This window comes from Fusarium solani (assembly GCF_023522795.1).
Source record: "Fusarium solani strain SB1 chromosome Unknown bctg00000006, whole genome shotgun sequence".
In the NCBI taxonomy this organism is placed as follows: domain Eukaryota; kingdom Fungi; phylum Ascomycota; class Sordariomycetes; order Hypocreales; family Nectriaceae; genus Fusarium; species Fusarium solani.
This window is the reverse complement of record NW_027072151.1, coordinates 550,618-563,015: the sequence shown is the minus strand read 5'-3', so window position 1 is coordinate 563,015 and position 12,398 is coordinate 550,618. Positions and strand designations below refer to the sequence as shown.

Genomic DNA, 12,398 nt, shown 5'->3' with positions numbered 1-12,398 from the left:
AACCAAGTCCATACCTTCGTGTCCAACTGTAGGCTTCTCCGCAACGGCACGTCTCGCCGACGTCCATCACGGACAGCAATCCAGCTGCTCATGAACCTCCACTGGGTACTCGCAGTGTACCTTCAGACAGTAAAAAAAAGCCAAGTCCCCCATTAAGTACGACCCAAGGACCCTAGCCAAGCCTCCTGGGCTTTCTCCCCAATATCCGACATGACGCAGTGAAAAGAGTAACCAAGAAACGGATTAAAACATCGTAGCCCCCTATTTTCTCCAGTAACAATGTGTGCGTATAGATTAGGTCCAAGACGGTGACGTGCGGTGGTCAGGCAACGCCCCTCTAGGTTGATGAAAGGCCGAGCGCCATGACAAAAGAGGACTTCTCGCCGAAAAAAAATGTGTTGAACAAGACCACCCAGGAAATAAACAAATCGCGGCAGAAGATTCAATTCGAAAGTATCGACGCGGTAAAAAAAAATACGGAAAATGTACGATCGCTGTGGTGTGCCCGACATACATGACCGATGTCCAAGAAATGTATCGTCATGCAAGTTCATCATGGCCGTGGTTTGGGGAGGAGAATCGAACCAGACTTGATACACAGTCGGTATTAGACCTGGTAATGGTTTGAGGGGGAGAGGATAGTTGTTAACGAGGAAAGCCGCCCCGATAATGGGCGTGAAACGAGAAAAAGGAGATCCCAATGGTATAAGTTGCCGCAAACGCCCTGATATGAGACACACAAAAGAAACACATCGTTGACCCAAGCATCACAATACCTCCAGCTCACTGGGGAACTGGGGGCATTGCCTCAGGGGACAGGCTTGCAGGGTCCACGGCATCGAACTGGACAAGTTGGTCCATGTCCAGCTCACCCTGTTGGGGATGCCCGAACCCAGGCGATGCGGTGTGCATCGGCAGGTTGATGGTGTGCTTGGAATACATCTCGTTGAGGCTCGTGCCATCCTCGGAAACAGCGCACGATCCGTCGTTGACGGGGTAGAGATCAGCCGAGCCGGGGCGGCCCATCATAGTCATGGGGGGTGACTGTTCAACAATGGACGGCTCGCCGGGGCTGTTAAAGGGGAGAGGCGAAACAGATGTCGGAACGCCCGTGTCAGGGTTGACCATGGGCGAAAGGAATCCGTTGCTGTAAGGTGTGTTGTAGCTCGACTGGGGCATGCCGCTAGGATCCGGACCAGGTGGGAAGAAGCCTGGGCTGGGAGGGAACTCAGCGGGGGACGCAGTGGTGGCCGACATGGGGTACTGTCGCATGTCCAGGCCAAAGCCAGCCTGGGTATCGATGCGCAGGTTGGGAGCCATGTTGTTGGTGGGAGGCTGAGGAATAGGGGCGAAGATGTTGGGGTTGTGCTGAGGAGGAGCCATCTCGCCGGGAGGCTGGATGTAAAACGAGGGCATCGGCTGGTTCTGGAACATGGCGAAATCGACAGGGCCGGGGACAGATCGACTACGCTGGCGCTTGTGTCCAGGGCCAGGACGCATACCCGAGTGCATCTGGTGGATTCCCCATTGCTCCTGGAACATGCCCACGTGCGGTTGAAAGCTGGGTTGCGACGAGGGACGGGCAGTCGGCGAGACAGGGGCCGAGACGGACAGCGCATGAGGGTCGCCAAAGGGATGAGGGTTGTGGCGGTTCATGAAGGACTCGAGAGAAACAAGCTTGGCAAGCTGGCCGCTGAGAACCTTGGGGTTACCGCCGAGGTGGTGAACCAGGCACTGGGTGGCCTGGAGGTCTTCGGTGAAGTCGCCGCACTGGAAGAAGCCGTTGGTGGTGGGCGAAGAGTCCATGAAGAAGTTCGGGGGCCTGTTCAACTCAATGACAATCCCGCCGAGCTTGGTAGGGTCTCCCTCGCTGTTCTCGAGGAAGATGTTCTTGATGTGTGAGAAGGGATACTCGATCTTGTACCCAGCCTGCTCATTATTGATGTAGTAGGTCATGGTGCACTTGTCAGGAGAGTAGAAGATGATGAGATCCATCGTGTTCTGTCCCACGCGAGTCCACTTTCCGATGCTGAGAGACCGGCAAGTAAGATGGTGAATCACTGCGTACGAGTTAGCACTCAACTTTTTACGCATCACTCTTAATCACGACTTACAAACTTTGCCCTGGCCGCCCTGGTCACCACCGAGGAGCATGTTGCCATGGCCAAAAGGCACGAGTCCAGTTCGTCCGAGATAGCTTCCACCGAGTCCCTTGCCAGACTCCATAGCCTGCATGGCGAGGTAGGCTCGCATGGACTCGGGGATCGAGTCAATGTCCTCGCCCGTCTCCAGGCTCTTCTTGGCCAACAGCTTGATCTTGGCTCGCCTGTCTCACTGTCAGCAAGGCTGCAAATGGGTCAACGCAAAATTCACTCATACCTGTTCTGGAACCAGATCTGAACAGACCTCTCGGTCATGTTGATCTCCTCGGCAATCCTCTCACGAACGGTAGCGGTAGGTGTAGGGTTCTTGTTGAACTCCATCTCCAAAGTTGTCAGCTGGTCCTGAGTGGCGCGCTGTCGCTTCTGGTTCTTCTGCTGTTGAGTTAGGGTGCTCTTGCGGGGAGGCCGTCTTGATTGGGAGCTGGCATTTGCTGAGGGAGAGGGGGTCTCCTTCTTGAGGCCGGCAGAGACGGGAGTCGGAACGGAGGCGGAGGTGGTAGAGTTGGGGGTGGAAACCCCAGGGGCAGGAGTGGACAAAGCCACGGGTTGCTCAACCTCGGTGGCCATTGCTGCTAAAAATGATCGCTTTTAGGCAATCCCCTCGTTGGATTATAAAATGGGTTCAAACGAATGTCGAAACTGGTGAGTGTCGAGTCGGAGCAATTGCAACCGGATGTCGTCGAGGGTGCTTGATCCACGGGAAGGCGTGTCAAGTTGCGACGAGTATTATCGGAGGTGGATGAGACAGCGACGGGGCCGAGTAGTCGACAGTGATCGGTACAGGGAACGTAGAGAATGATGGTAGATTTGGTGGTAAGTAATGAGTGTAGTCCCAATTCCGTATATCTGGAAGGGGAGGCTGTATAAAGATACAGGATCGTATAAGGCGGATTGGCCGGTGGTCTCGAACGTTGGCGACGTTGGAACAAAACGTTTCGGCCGCGAAGAGGATCGAGATGTTAGAGTCAAGCCCAAGGAAAGGAACGGTCCCGGAAAGAGTGACGGGTACCGAGTTGGCTAAAGATGGAATAATTCAAGAGAGTGACTTAAAGGAAAGAAAAGAATGAACAAAAAGGGCGAGGGCGAAAGAAGGGGAAGAAGCGGTCACAAGGAGCGGACTGGCGATGCAAGATGGAAAAGAGAAACGGGGGGATGGGGATGGGGATGGGGGGAAGGCACTCAAAGGAAGGAAGGACAAGAGCCGTCAGGAGCCTGGCCCTGCCAGAGAGGAGAGGGGAGAGGAGGGCGCGGGCAGTTGGGTCGGGTACCTGGGCAGAGGTACCTAGCTGTGGCGGTGGAAGAGGTACCTCGCGTCGTGGGCGTGGGGAGACGGGAAGGGGACCACACACCAAAAGAGGGCCAGAAACTGGCAAAAAGAAAAGAGACGGGACCTCCCCAGAACGCCTCCAAAGGTACCTTGGGCCGTTGTTCCGCACTGCGTCTGGCGCCAGGAACAGGCAAGGCACAGGAACAGAGTTGCGGGTACCTGAGAGGCGGCTTGACAGAGTTACTTGGCTCCAGGTACCTCTGTCGCCCGACTGGACGCGATGCACCTCAGTGGAGGGCAGACAACAACTTAACGCGCCAGAACGGGCAGCGGCCGTTGCAAAGCACAGCGCCGCTGAGCAGAAAAGGTCGCGGACTAGGGACTAGGGGGGTGGTGCAGCGCATTGCAGCCCTGAAGTCGACGTAGCCGGCGCCGGCTTGAGCCATTCACAGCTCCGCGTTGGCCCTCCTGGTCCCGCTGCCCCCAAAGTTGGACTGTTCGGAGTGAGCTGGAACACACTCTCAACTCTCTCTCACACGTATCAACGCCCCAGAGCACGTTACGCCCGACGCCAACCTGACTCTTAGCCCAGCACAAGCACTTGGGGCTAACACCATCGAGGTCAGCCAGCACCACGACCGTCGACGGAGCTCCAGACCTTCCGCAGTTGGGCAATGGATCTGTTACTCGACCTGACCTCCTTTTCAGCCCTGTCTCCCGTCTGGAATAGAGTTATTCAGGAGACTGTTGCTGCTGAGCCTAACCGACAGACAGAGTTGTCGTCCAGAATCTGGAATTTTGTCTCGTGTCTCGCCCTCTGCACCTCGAGCTAGCCTGGTCACATCAGCACTTCACCTGAAGAGCCTTTTCACCATTGAGCAGGCCCCTTCCTTGTGCAAGACGCGACCGTGTTGCACGCAGCCCGCACGACGTGCACGAGGGAGGGGCCAGGCTAGCGAGTGGAAGGCCATAGCGGGCCAGCTGCGCAAAGACTCGCTGAGGAGCCACTGACGAGCCACTGACGAGAGCCACTAGGCGCGCACGCAGGTCTCCACCGTGGGAGGGCGTCCACACCCACTCGACCCGTCCATGCTTGCTTGGAGCCCACATCCGACACCACCACAAACATCCCAGCTCCCCAACGCGCCGAACAAAGACATCCATCCGTCCATCCATTCAGGCGGTCACGGCCGATTCGATTCCTATTCGTATCTGCCGTCTCATGCCCTAAACTGCTTCGGACTTCGGACCGTCACTTGGGGGCATCTTAGCCTCAGGATATGTCGATTCGTTGCCGCCTTTGGCCTGGGTGGCATCCAAGCATTGTTGAAAGAGTGGCCACAGACTGACCGCTGACCGCAGTTGGTCGATGTCTTGGAGAGGGTCCTGAAGGATGGGCGCTGCGAGGCACAACAAGCCAAACTCGAGCGTTGAGCTGAGGAGAGCATGCATACGTTCAAGCCAACAGAAACCCCAGCATCCATCCTGGAGGCCATCCAGGGGCCCACGCGAGACTGCCGTCGGGGAGGAGAAAGCTTCGACCGTGCTCTGTGCCTGTTGTGTGCTGGATGATCTGTGCTCTGTGCTTCCATGTCTCTTGGCCGTGTTCCCGCCGTGCTGGGGACGCTTGCTGGTGTCTTGTCGCAAGTCAGCCTCTGTCTACTCCGTTTTCCTCCCTTCTCCCTGAACTCACTACCCGCGGTTCGAGATTCCGTCTCAAAACGTTCCACAAAGCGGTTATCGGCTGTGGGCCTCATCCTCCTCCTCTGTGCATCGCCAGCACGAGTCTGACGTTATGGACTTGCTTGGCGTTCTTGTTCCAAACGTCAGGACCGGGGTCTTTGTCATGCAACAGGAATCATTGTGCGAGACGCAAACCCGGCCGGCAAGGGCTGACTGACCCTGCTGTCGACTCAGAGAGAGAGCCAAGCCCAAGGCGCAAGCTCGCGGCGAGAAAAGACGGAACGTCTGGACGGACGGCAGCACGGGAGTGGAGAGGAAGAGCGAGAGTTTGGGGTGGAGTCGGGTCCGGGTGGTATCGTCGCACGGTACCTGCGTCAGGGGGAAGGCCTGATGCATCGTGCCCCAGACGGCCTACTGCAAGGTACGCGCCGGGAGCACAGTGCGGCCCAGTCTTATGCGTGCTGAGCACACCAAGCAATTGGCCCCCAAACGTGAGCTTGGAAAGGGTGTTGATGTTCTGAAACCTCTTCTTTTATTGGCCATCTCCATGCTCAGCATCCCCCAAGCCCAGTGCGGTTTTACAGTCTATCATCTGTGACACACACAGTCTGGATCACTGCCTGCCAAAATAGGAAACCACGAAACCGTTCGCTCTTGCCCTATCTCGAACCGTTTATCCAAAGGGGAGGCATAAACGCACCACATCCACGGAGCTCGCTAAATTCATCCTTGGACTCTCCATCCGATCCGCCAGCTCCGTTTCTCTTCCGTCACAGGGAGTGCGACGCGAAGCCCGTCATGTCTTGATCTTGGGTGACTTCGCTTGCGTCAAGCTTCTGGCCCTTGGTGCCTGTGCGCTGACCCCCGCCGAGACATACACCATCACTATCAAGCGTCTTTAAACTGCGGCAGTTCTCGCGTTGTCACCCGACCCAGGTTCGTCTGGCAGCTCATAATCAAGATCTGACCGAACCTCAGTCGACAGACAAGTGACAGCCCGGTAGTGGCGAGACGGTTGCTTGGCTATCCCGCTTGAAAAGCACGAGATATCCGCTACTGTATCCGACGGGAAAGTGTGAGTGCTGATCCCAAAGAGCAGGCCCGCAAAACATGACAGAGTCTGTCGGAGCAAACCTTGCGCTCCCCGTTATCCAACATGTGCTGTGGACGGAGCCGCGGGGGTGCATTGCTTCGACCTCGATACACAAGTCCCTTCTTGAGAGCTGACTGCATCGCTGCGCGGCACTTGCTGCTGAAGAATCTTGGCTTCCTTTAGCCTTTCTACTGTCAGCAGCCCGTTGAGATACCCATGACCTTGGACTACGACATAGTACAGGCGAATGCTCCTGGTGAGACAGCACACGCTGCCCTCCTCGTCCAAATCCTTCTCCAGAGTGCCACACATTGGTCAGGTTCTAAATGGATGGTGGTGCCTACCGTTCTACCGTGCCGTATGGGGACTACTCCATGAGGTGGCTGACACATGCCCCCAGCAGCCAACCACCAACAACTGAGAAATCCCACAAAAAGTTTCGACGAAAGGGAGAAACATGCCGTACGACCCTCGGTTATCATGCTATCACTCATGTTGAACCAACAGCTGCTTCGCATTCTACTGCTTGACCAGGGACACCATAAGCGACTCACCATGTTACTCGTTACTCCTAGTCAGCCTCGCGAGCCTTGTGGTTACTCTTGACTCATGGGACCAGCAAGTACCGGTAGCCGCGCAGTCCACACATCATGACGTTGCAGACCCCAAGTGTCTCTGACAACCCTCCGAAGCCTGACCGAACGGACGGGATCCGAATTAGGAATAGGGGACTGCCAAGCCCTCGACACGGGGACCTTGACAAGAAGCGCGTCTGCTACTAACTAGTACACTAGAAACTTTGTTGTACAAGCTTCAGGCTGCAAGAGTGAGCCTGTACGGAGTATCAACACAGGGGCTGTGCATCCGCCGCGACTTTTTCGCTCACAACAATCGCAGAGTCTTCGAGCCGACCAGAGACCAGTCGAAGGATCATGCCACACGTCGTGGCGCCTCTTGCAAAGCTGCACGCACACGAGCCGCCGTCCGAGGTGTGCACCAGAACCCTGTTCCTGCAGTAGTCTCGCACCCCATCGTCATGCGGCGGGCCACTCGGCCGGCCCAGGCTTACTGTGCGTAGCCTCTCGATGTCCCCCTTTTTCACTGTGGTCTTTCTGCAGGATCTTTCAGGATGAGTTGCGATCGGCATGGATTCTCCCCTGGGAGGAGAACAAAGCACAAGCTTGGAGCTTCTCTTCGGACCTTTGACATTAGCTCCAAAAGTCGGTCACGACTTGGGGAATCTAGCGTTTGCCGACCGACGTGGGCGTGACCATTTCGCCGGGTTATCTGTTGATTCAGAGACTTGGCGTGAAAGAAGGAGTCAAGGGAATGGCTTCAGTTCTAACAGTCACTATTTGTGGCCAACCACGAACGGTCGCGATAGCGGGCTAGCCGGCTGGGCAAACGGAAGCCGTTTGTTCGCCATCAACGCCTCAACGTTTGTGGCTGCTTCCCAGAGAGTCTCGACAGGACCAAAGCTGAAAGAGTTTATTTGGGGAACATAGATCCCCACGGTTCACACCAAGCTTCTCATTGGCGCTCGGAGCTCTTCACAGTGTTGGAGGTCAGCGTCACCGGCTCCGAATCTTGAGACTCTCTGTCCAGTCGAATCCACTTGGTGCTTCACCCAGCGTTGGACAGGCGGTTCCGACAGGGGAAGAAAACATCAGACATCTCGCACACACAATCATGATGAGAGTTTTCTTTCTCCCGTTTGCCGGGTTGTGGCCGCTACCCCTGACCTAGACCCCTGCGATGGCTTCGAACCCTTGTACCTTGTAGGATCAGCATCATCAAGCAGCCAACCAAGACGGACTCGCGTCTCCGCCAGGCGGCCACATGCCATCAGATCCACATCGTGTTGCGGTTTTACCTCGCCCAAACGAGTTTAGGTGTACGATCGCCCCGTCAGATGCCGGTTCCTTTTTTCTTTTTCACTGCGTCGTGGTCTCTCGTCGTACGAAGAAGGTGATTGTGCGCAGTAGTCGGCGCACAGGGGCGACAAGAAGGAGGCCTTTTCGTATCCGCTGGGAAACGGTTTGACTACAGCCAGGCATGGATGCCCCGCGAACTGACTCAGCTTCCCGCCTTGCGTAGGCCCAGAGCGAAGCGGAAGAGATCGGGGGATCTTTGGGGCATGAGCGTGACCCCTTTTTTGTCACGTTGTGCGACATGCAGTCGAGCACGCCGTGGCTGCGGTGGACGCAACCTCTGAGCAGCGCATCAACAATCTTCGAGGAAACAATTTCTTTGTCTGCTTTGAGATACATAGTGGAAAGGAGAGCAAGCACATCTATCACTTGGGGGCGCAAATAAGAGAATATTACGAATACTATCGACCACATCAATGGGGCTTGCTGAGGCACGGGCGAGGCACGAGCAAGGAGCAGAAGGGGCTCCAGGTACCTCCGTACAGTTCGAGAAACCCTACTGTCGATCGAGTCTGGCCAGGTAGTAGTAGGCTGCGAGTAGGGCTTGCAGGCATCCCGCTGCCGTTGTTCTTCTTCACCAAACTGCTGTGCAATCATCGGGTACTCTCCTTCCGGTTGTGCATGGCGGGCCAGAGGCAACGTCCAATGGCGGCAACCTTCGGGGCGGATACACAAGGATGACAGCGCGCCGAGCGCGTCTCTTGACCACTTGATTCTCGACAACTGCAGCCGGCTCGACATGCACCACTCAGGAGGTGTTCTCTCAGCTCTCCCTTGGAGCCTGACATGTCCAACCAAGAGAAGAAACCAAGGCTCCCTCAAAGCCTCGGCGGCTTGCTGGCACGCCCAGGCCAGCGGATCCTTTCCCCAAGGCATGGCTAATGCTGGCCCCCGTGGGTTTACGACGTGACGGACTGCTAAACGGATGTCGTACGTAGCACAGAATAGGTGAGGCACAGACAGAGCACGTTCCTAGCCTGACGCGCTGAAACGTGAGTCGCTCCCCTGTCTGGCACGATGCACGGACGAGGTGCCAATCAAGGGTTGCAAGTCGTGGGACGGATGGTAAGCAGAGCTATGGAGACAGCGTGTCGTGGAACTTTGACGTCCATCAACGTTCAGGGGACTTGAGAAGGCCTCTCAACTGACACCCGATCTGGTTAAAACGTCGGACCCTTGCTTGCTTCTGGGGTTGCTCCATTCCAGCCACGGACGGTGTCTGTCTCAACAGTGTCGACGGCCGATCGTCGAGGAGCCGACTCTGGATAGGAGAAGAGCCGGACAGACCAACACCAGACTATGACATCTCGGTCGACGCCGCGGATGAGGCCAGCTCTGAAGCCTCTCAGACGAGCCCCCCTTGCATAACGCGGCGACGGCCCCCGAGGCTCGATCGACGCTAGTGGTTTCTTACCTCTCGGACGCTCGCTCGCCTGACCGACCCGACTCAAACAAAGTCGCCGCCGGGACAGGGACTTGACAATAGTTTCGTGATCCAGATCCAGCGATCGACGCCGATCCCCAGAGGAACTTCTTGGACGTTTAAAAAGGGGTCTCGCAATGTTGACTTATGCATTATACAGTGGCAGTGTGCTCGTGCATGAGCATAAACACCATTTATCAAATCTCACTGCCGAGTAATGCTACACAGTTGGGCTCCTGAAAGGGCTCTCTTACGAAGCAGAACGCGTTAACAGTCAGCAACGTCGATGCAAGGTCATGCCTGTGAACCTGTCAGAGCGGATACGAGGCTGACTGGATATTGACGGTACCAGCAGCTTGGTGCTTTCAAAAGCAAGGTGAAACTGTTTACGTTGAGTCTATTCATCAGTGCGTCGAACGGCCCAGAAAGGTGGGAGAGGCCAGGATATTCGGTACCACGGGCGGATGGCGAAATCGCGATTCTTGGGTCAAGCGATGTTACTCTGTCGCGTAACAGCATGACAAGCAGACCTTGTCGAGGCGTTTGTGGAAGCCCAAGGTGGATGATCCTTCTTGAGGGGGCTGCCTGATGAGGGCGACGCAGGTTTATCATGGTGGTCTGTGAAGCATTGGACTTGAGTCAAAGACTCCCTATGACGTCGAGCGGCTCCGTCAACAATTCGCCTCGGGGAACTCGCTCAGGAGAAGTTTGAAGATTGCCGGGCTTTGCAATGCGATACTGGCTGGTCTATCTCCTAGCACTTGCAATGCGTGGCGGCTTTGTGGGCAAAGATGACAACTACCCTACGGAGGCGACTTGAAAGACTTTGCGACCTGGTTCAGCCTGCAATATGACAGCTAGTTCATGGGGAGCCGGAGCTGTATGTCAAGTGTGGCCAGTATGACAGAGTCCGGATATTCCACTACGGTTCTCGAGGGTCCTCTGCGTGCTGAAGTCTTTGGATCTATTTGCCTTCTTGACACTCAATAACCCAAGGTTAATTCAGTTTTACAGCTCCTTCATCACTTCCTCGACAGCTCTCGCCGCCATCCTCTTCCTCTGCTCCTCTCCCATCCCCTCACCCGCCTCTCTCACAGCCTGCAGTTTTCTCATCATCTTTTCAACCTTGGCAATGTCTTCATCATCGAGATCCTCGAAACCTCCTCTAGCGGTTGCTTCTTCTGAAGTCTTGGCCTTCTTGTCAGCCTCTTTGCTCGACCCCGAGGGCTCTTCAATGTCCTGCCCGGCCTCCCAGATGGCACGACGAAGCCCTTCAAAGTCGGACCTGTCGAATCCGAAACCCATCTTTTGCGGGTCCAGTTCATCGTCGTGATCATCGTCGTGGGCTTTGGCGGAACTTGTCTCAAAGTCTCCAAAGTCGGAGTCCGATAGTGGCACTTCGAGCTGAGCCCAGTCATTTGCCTCGAGTGCCTCTTTGACACGTGCGATGCCCGTCTTTTCTGTCTCATATGTCAGTGATGTTCTTAGCAGGATAAGTGAGAACATACCTCCAAACTCATTGCGACCAGTATCGCCCTTACCACCGACAGACACAAACTCCAGTCCAGCCTCAGCGCAAATCTCATCCCAATCTTCCTCGCCCCCATCGCCTCCTACGCCGACAGCCAAACCGACACCATCCCAATCCCATCCTCCCAGCCCCTGTTTAAGCACCTTGCCAACATGCTCAATGAGACTCCGCCCGGGATGCTCCTTTTCCGTAGAGACGGGGCCGGCGGTGAAGATGACCACGACACCACCTAGGACGGCGAGAACCTCGACTGCTTCAGGGGATAGGAAGGATGAGGACCATTCTGAGGGTGAAGAGATGAGGTCGAGCCAGATAGGGACTGTGGTGGTGTAGTAGGGTGTTTTGAGGTGGAGGGAATGTGTTGTTCCTGCGAGTGAGAGGGAGGGATCTGCTGGTGGTGAAGGGGATGTTCCAGTGAGGTCTATATAGTATTAGTCTCTGCTGTGAAATTTGTGTGTGAGAATGTTTAACTACCCTTCACTCACTGGGTAGTAAGTGAAGACCTAGTGAGTGAAGATATGTCATGGGTAACTCGGATATACAGGGACAACTCACCTTTGACCACACTAGACAGAATAGCCGTCTCACCCTCCAGCGCCACAGCCAGAATCCTCCTCGACGCAGAACTCATCTCTGCCTCTGCCATTGTTGCCTCTGGTTCTCTAGTGTTTCGTCCTGAGAAAGAGTAGTTGAGTTGAAGGGATGGTTTACAGGTTCGTAATGAGTGAGTGATGGTGGGGGGTGGGGGATCCATGATAAGATAAGCAATTGGCAATGCTTGGTAAGTCATCTACCCTGTAGCAACGAGGGTAAGCGGTTGTAGAAAAACTTGACCTTGAGAAGAAGGAGACCAAGAAGTCAAGTAAATAATGATGATGATTACTTTATTGTCTCATAGAACTATTTCTCTGTTCTCTTCGGCTCTTCAGGTAAAAGCTTTTCTTCTTTCAGTGTTACTTTGAGCGAGTTGAGATGCTGTCTTGTGTTTCCTCCCGACCGGATGAGCAGCCATTGATTGATAGGTGCCAACTGAAGCAGAATGAATTGTGTAGATCTTTTGATAAACTGATTAATATGACATCAGAGTGAGCTTATTTTATCAAAACCATGCTAAATAACTCCTTGCCCAAACTAACTTCTTCCCATATCATAACACATCGCCTAGCATCCATTCTCTCTCACCAACTGAAGTTTACACCCAAGCCTCAATCACAATAACAAGTCGACAGGGTTTACAAGCGCTATACGTGACGCTGTGATAGCCTCAAGGAGGGAAATAGAGTCGTGATAGCCTAGGCAACCCTGCTT

The 12,398-nt window shown here is 55.0% G+C and overlaps 4 protein-coding genes across 4 annotated transcripts; all 4 read right to left on the bottom strand.

The window, feature by feature from the left end:
* Window positions 1–783: 783 nt before the first annotated feature.
* Window positions 784–2,729, bottom strand: MRS44_009895 (uncharacterized protein; the record flags this gene model as incomplete). The annotated part of the gene is made up of 3 exons (XM_046270016.2): window positions 784–2,060; window positions 2,115–2,326; window positions 2,380–2,729. The coding sequence occupies 3 exons, from the start codon at window positions 2,727–2,729 to the stop codon at window positions 784–786; spliced, it is 1,839 nt and encodes a 612-aa protein (XP_046131673.2).
* Window positions 2,730–4,656: 1,927 nt separating this feature from the next.
* On the bottom strand, window positions 4,657–5,508 carry MRS44_009894 (uncharacterized protein; the record flags this gene model as incomplete). Its single annotated transcript, XM_065620336.1, has 3 exons — window positions 4,657–5,066; window positions 5,123–5,195; window positions 5,308–5,508. 3 exons carry the CDS (start codon window positions 5,506–5,508, stop codon window positions 4,657–4,659), a joined length of 684 nt encoding a protein of 227 aa, XP_065476109.1.
* Window positions 5,509–8,139: 2,631 nt separating this feature from the next.
* Window positions 8,140–9,012, bottom strand: MRS44_009893 (uncharacterized protein; the record flags this gene model as incomplete). The annotated part of the gene is made up of 1 exon (XM_046270018.2): window positions 8,140–9,012. One exon carries the CDS (start codon window positions 9,010–9,012, stop codon window positions 8,140–8,142), a length of 873 nt encoding a protein of 290 aa, XP_046131674.1.
* A 1,555-nt stretch (window positions 9,013–10,567) lies between these two features.
* Window positions 10,568–11,844, bottom strand: MRS44_009892 (uncharacterized protein; the record flags this gene model as incomplete). Its single annotated transcript, XM_065620335.1, has 4 exons — window positions 10,568–11,019; window positions 11,068–11,511; window positions 11,576–11,593; window positions 11,646–11,844. 4 exons carry the CDS (start codon window positions 11,842–11,844, stop codon window positions 10,568–10,570), a joined length of 1,113 nt encoding a protein of 370 aa, XP_065476108.1.
* Window positions 11,845–12,398: the final 554 nt, after the last annotated feature.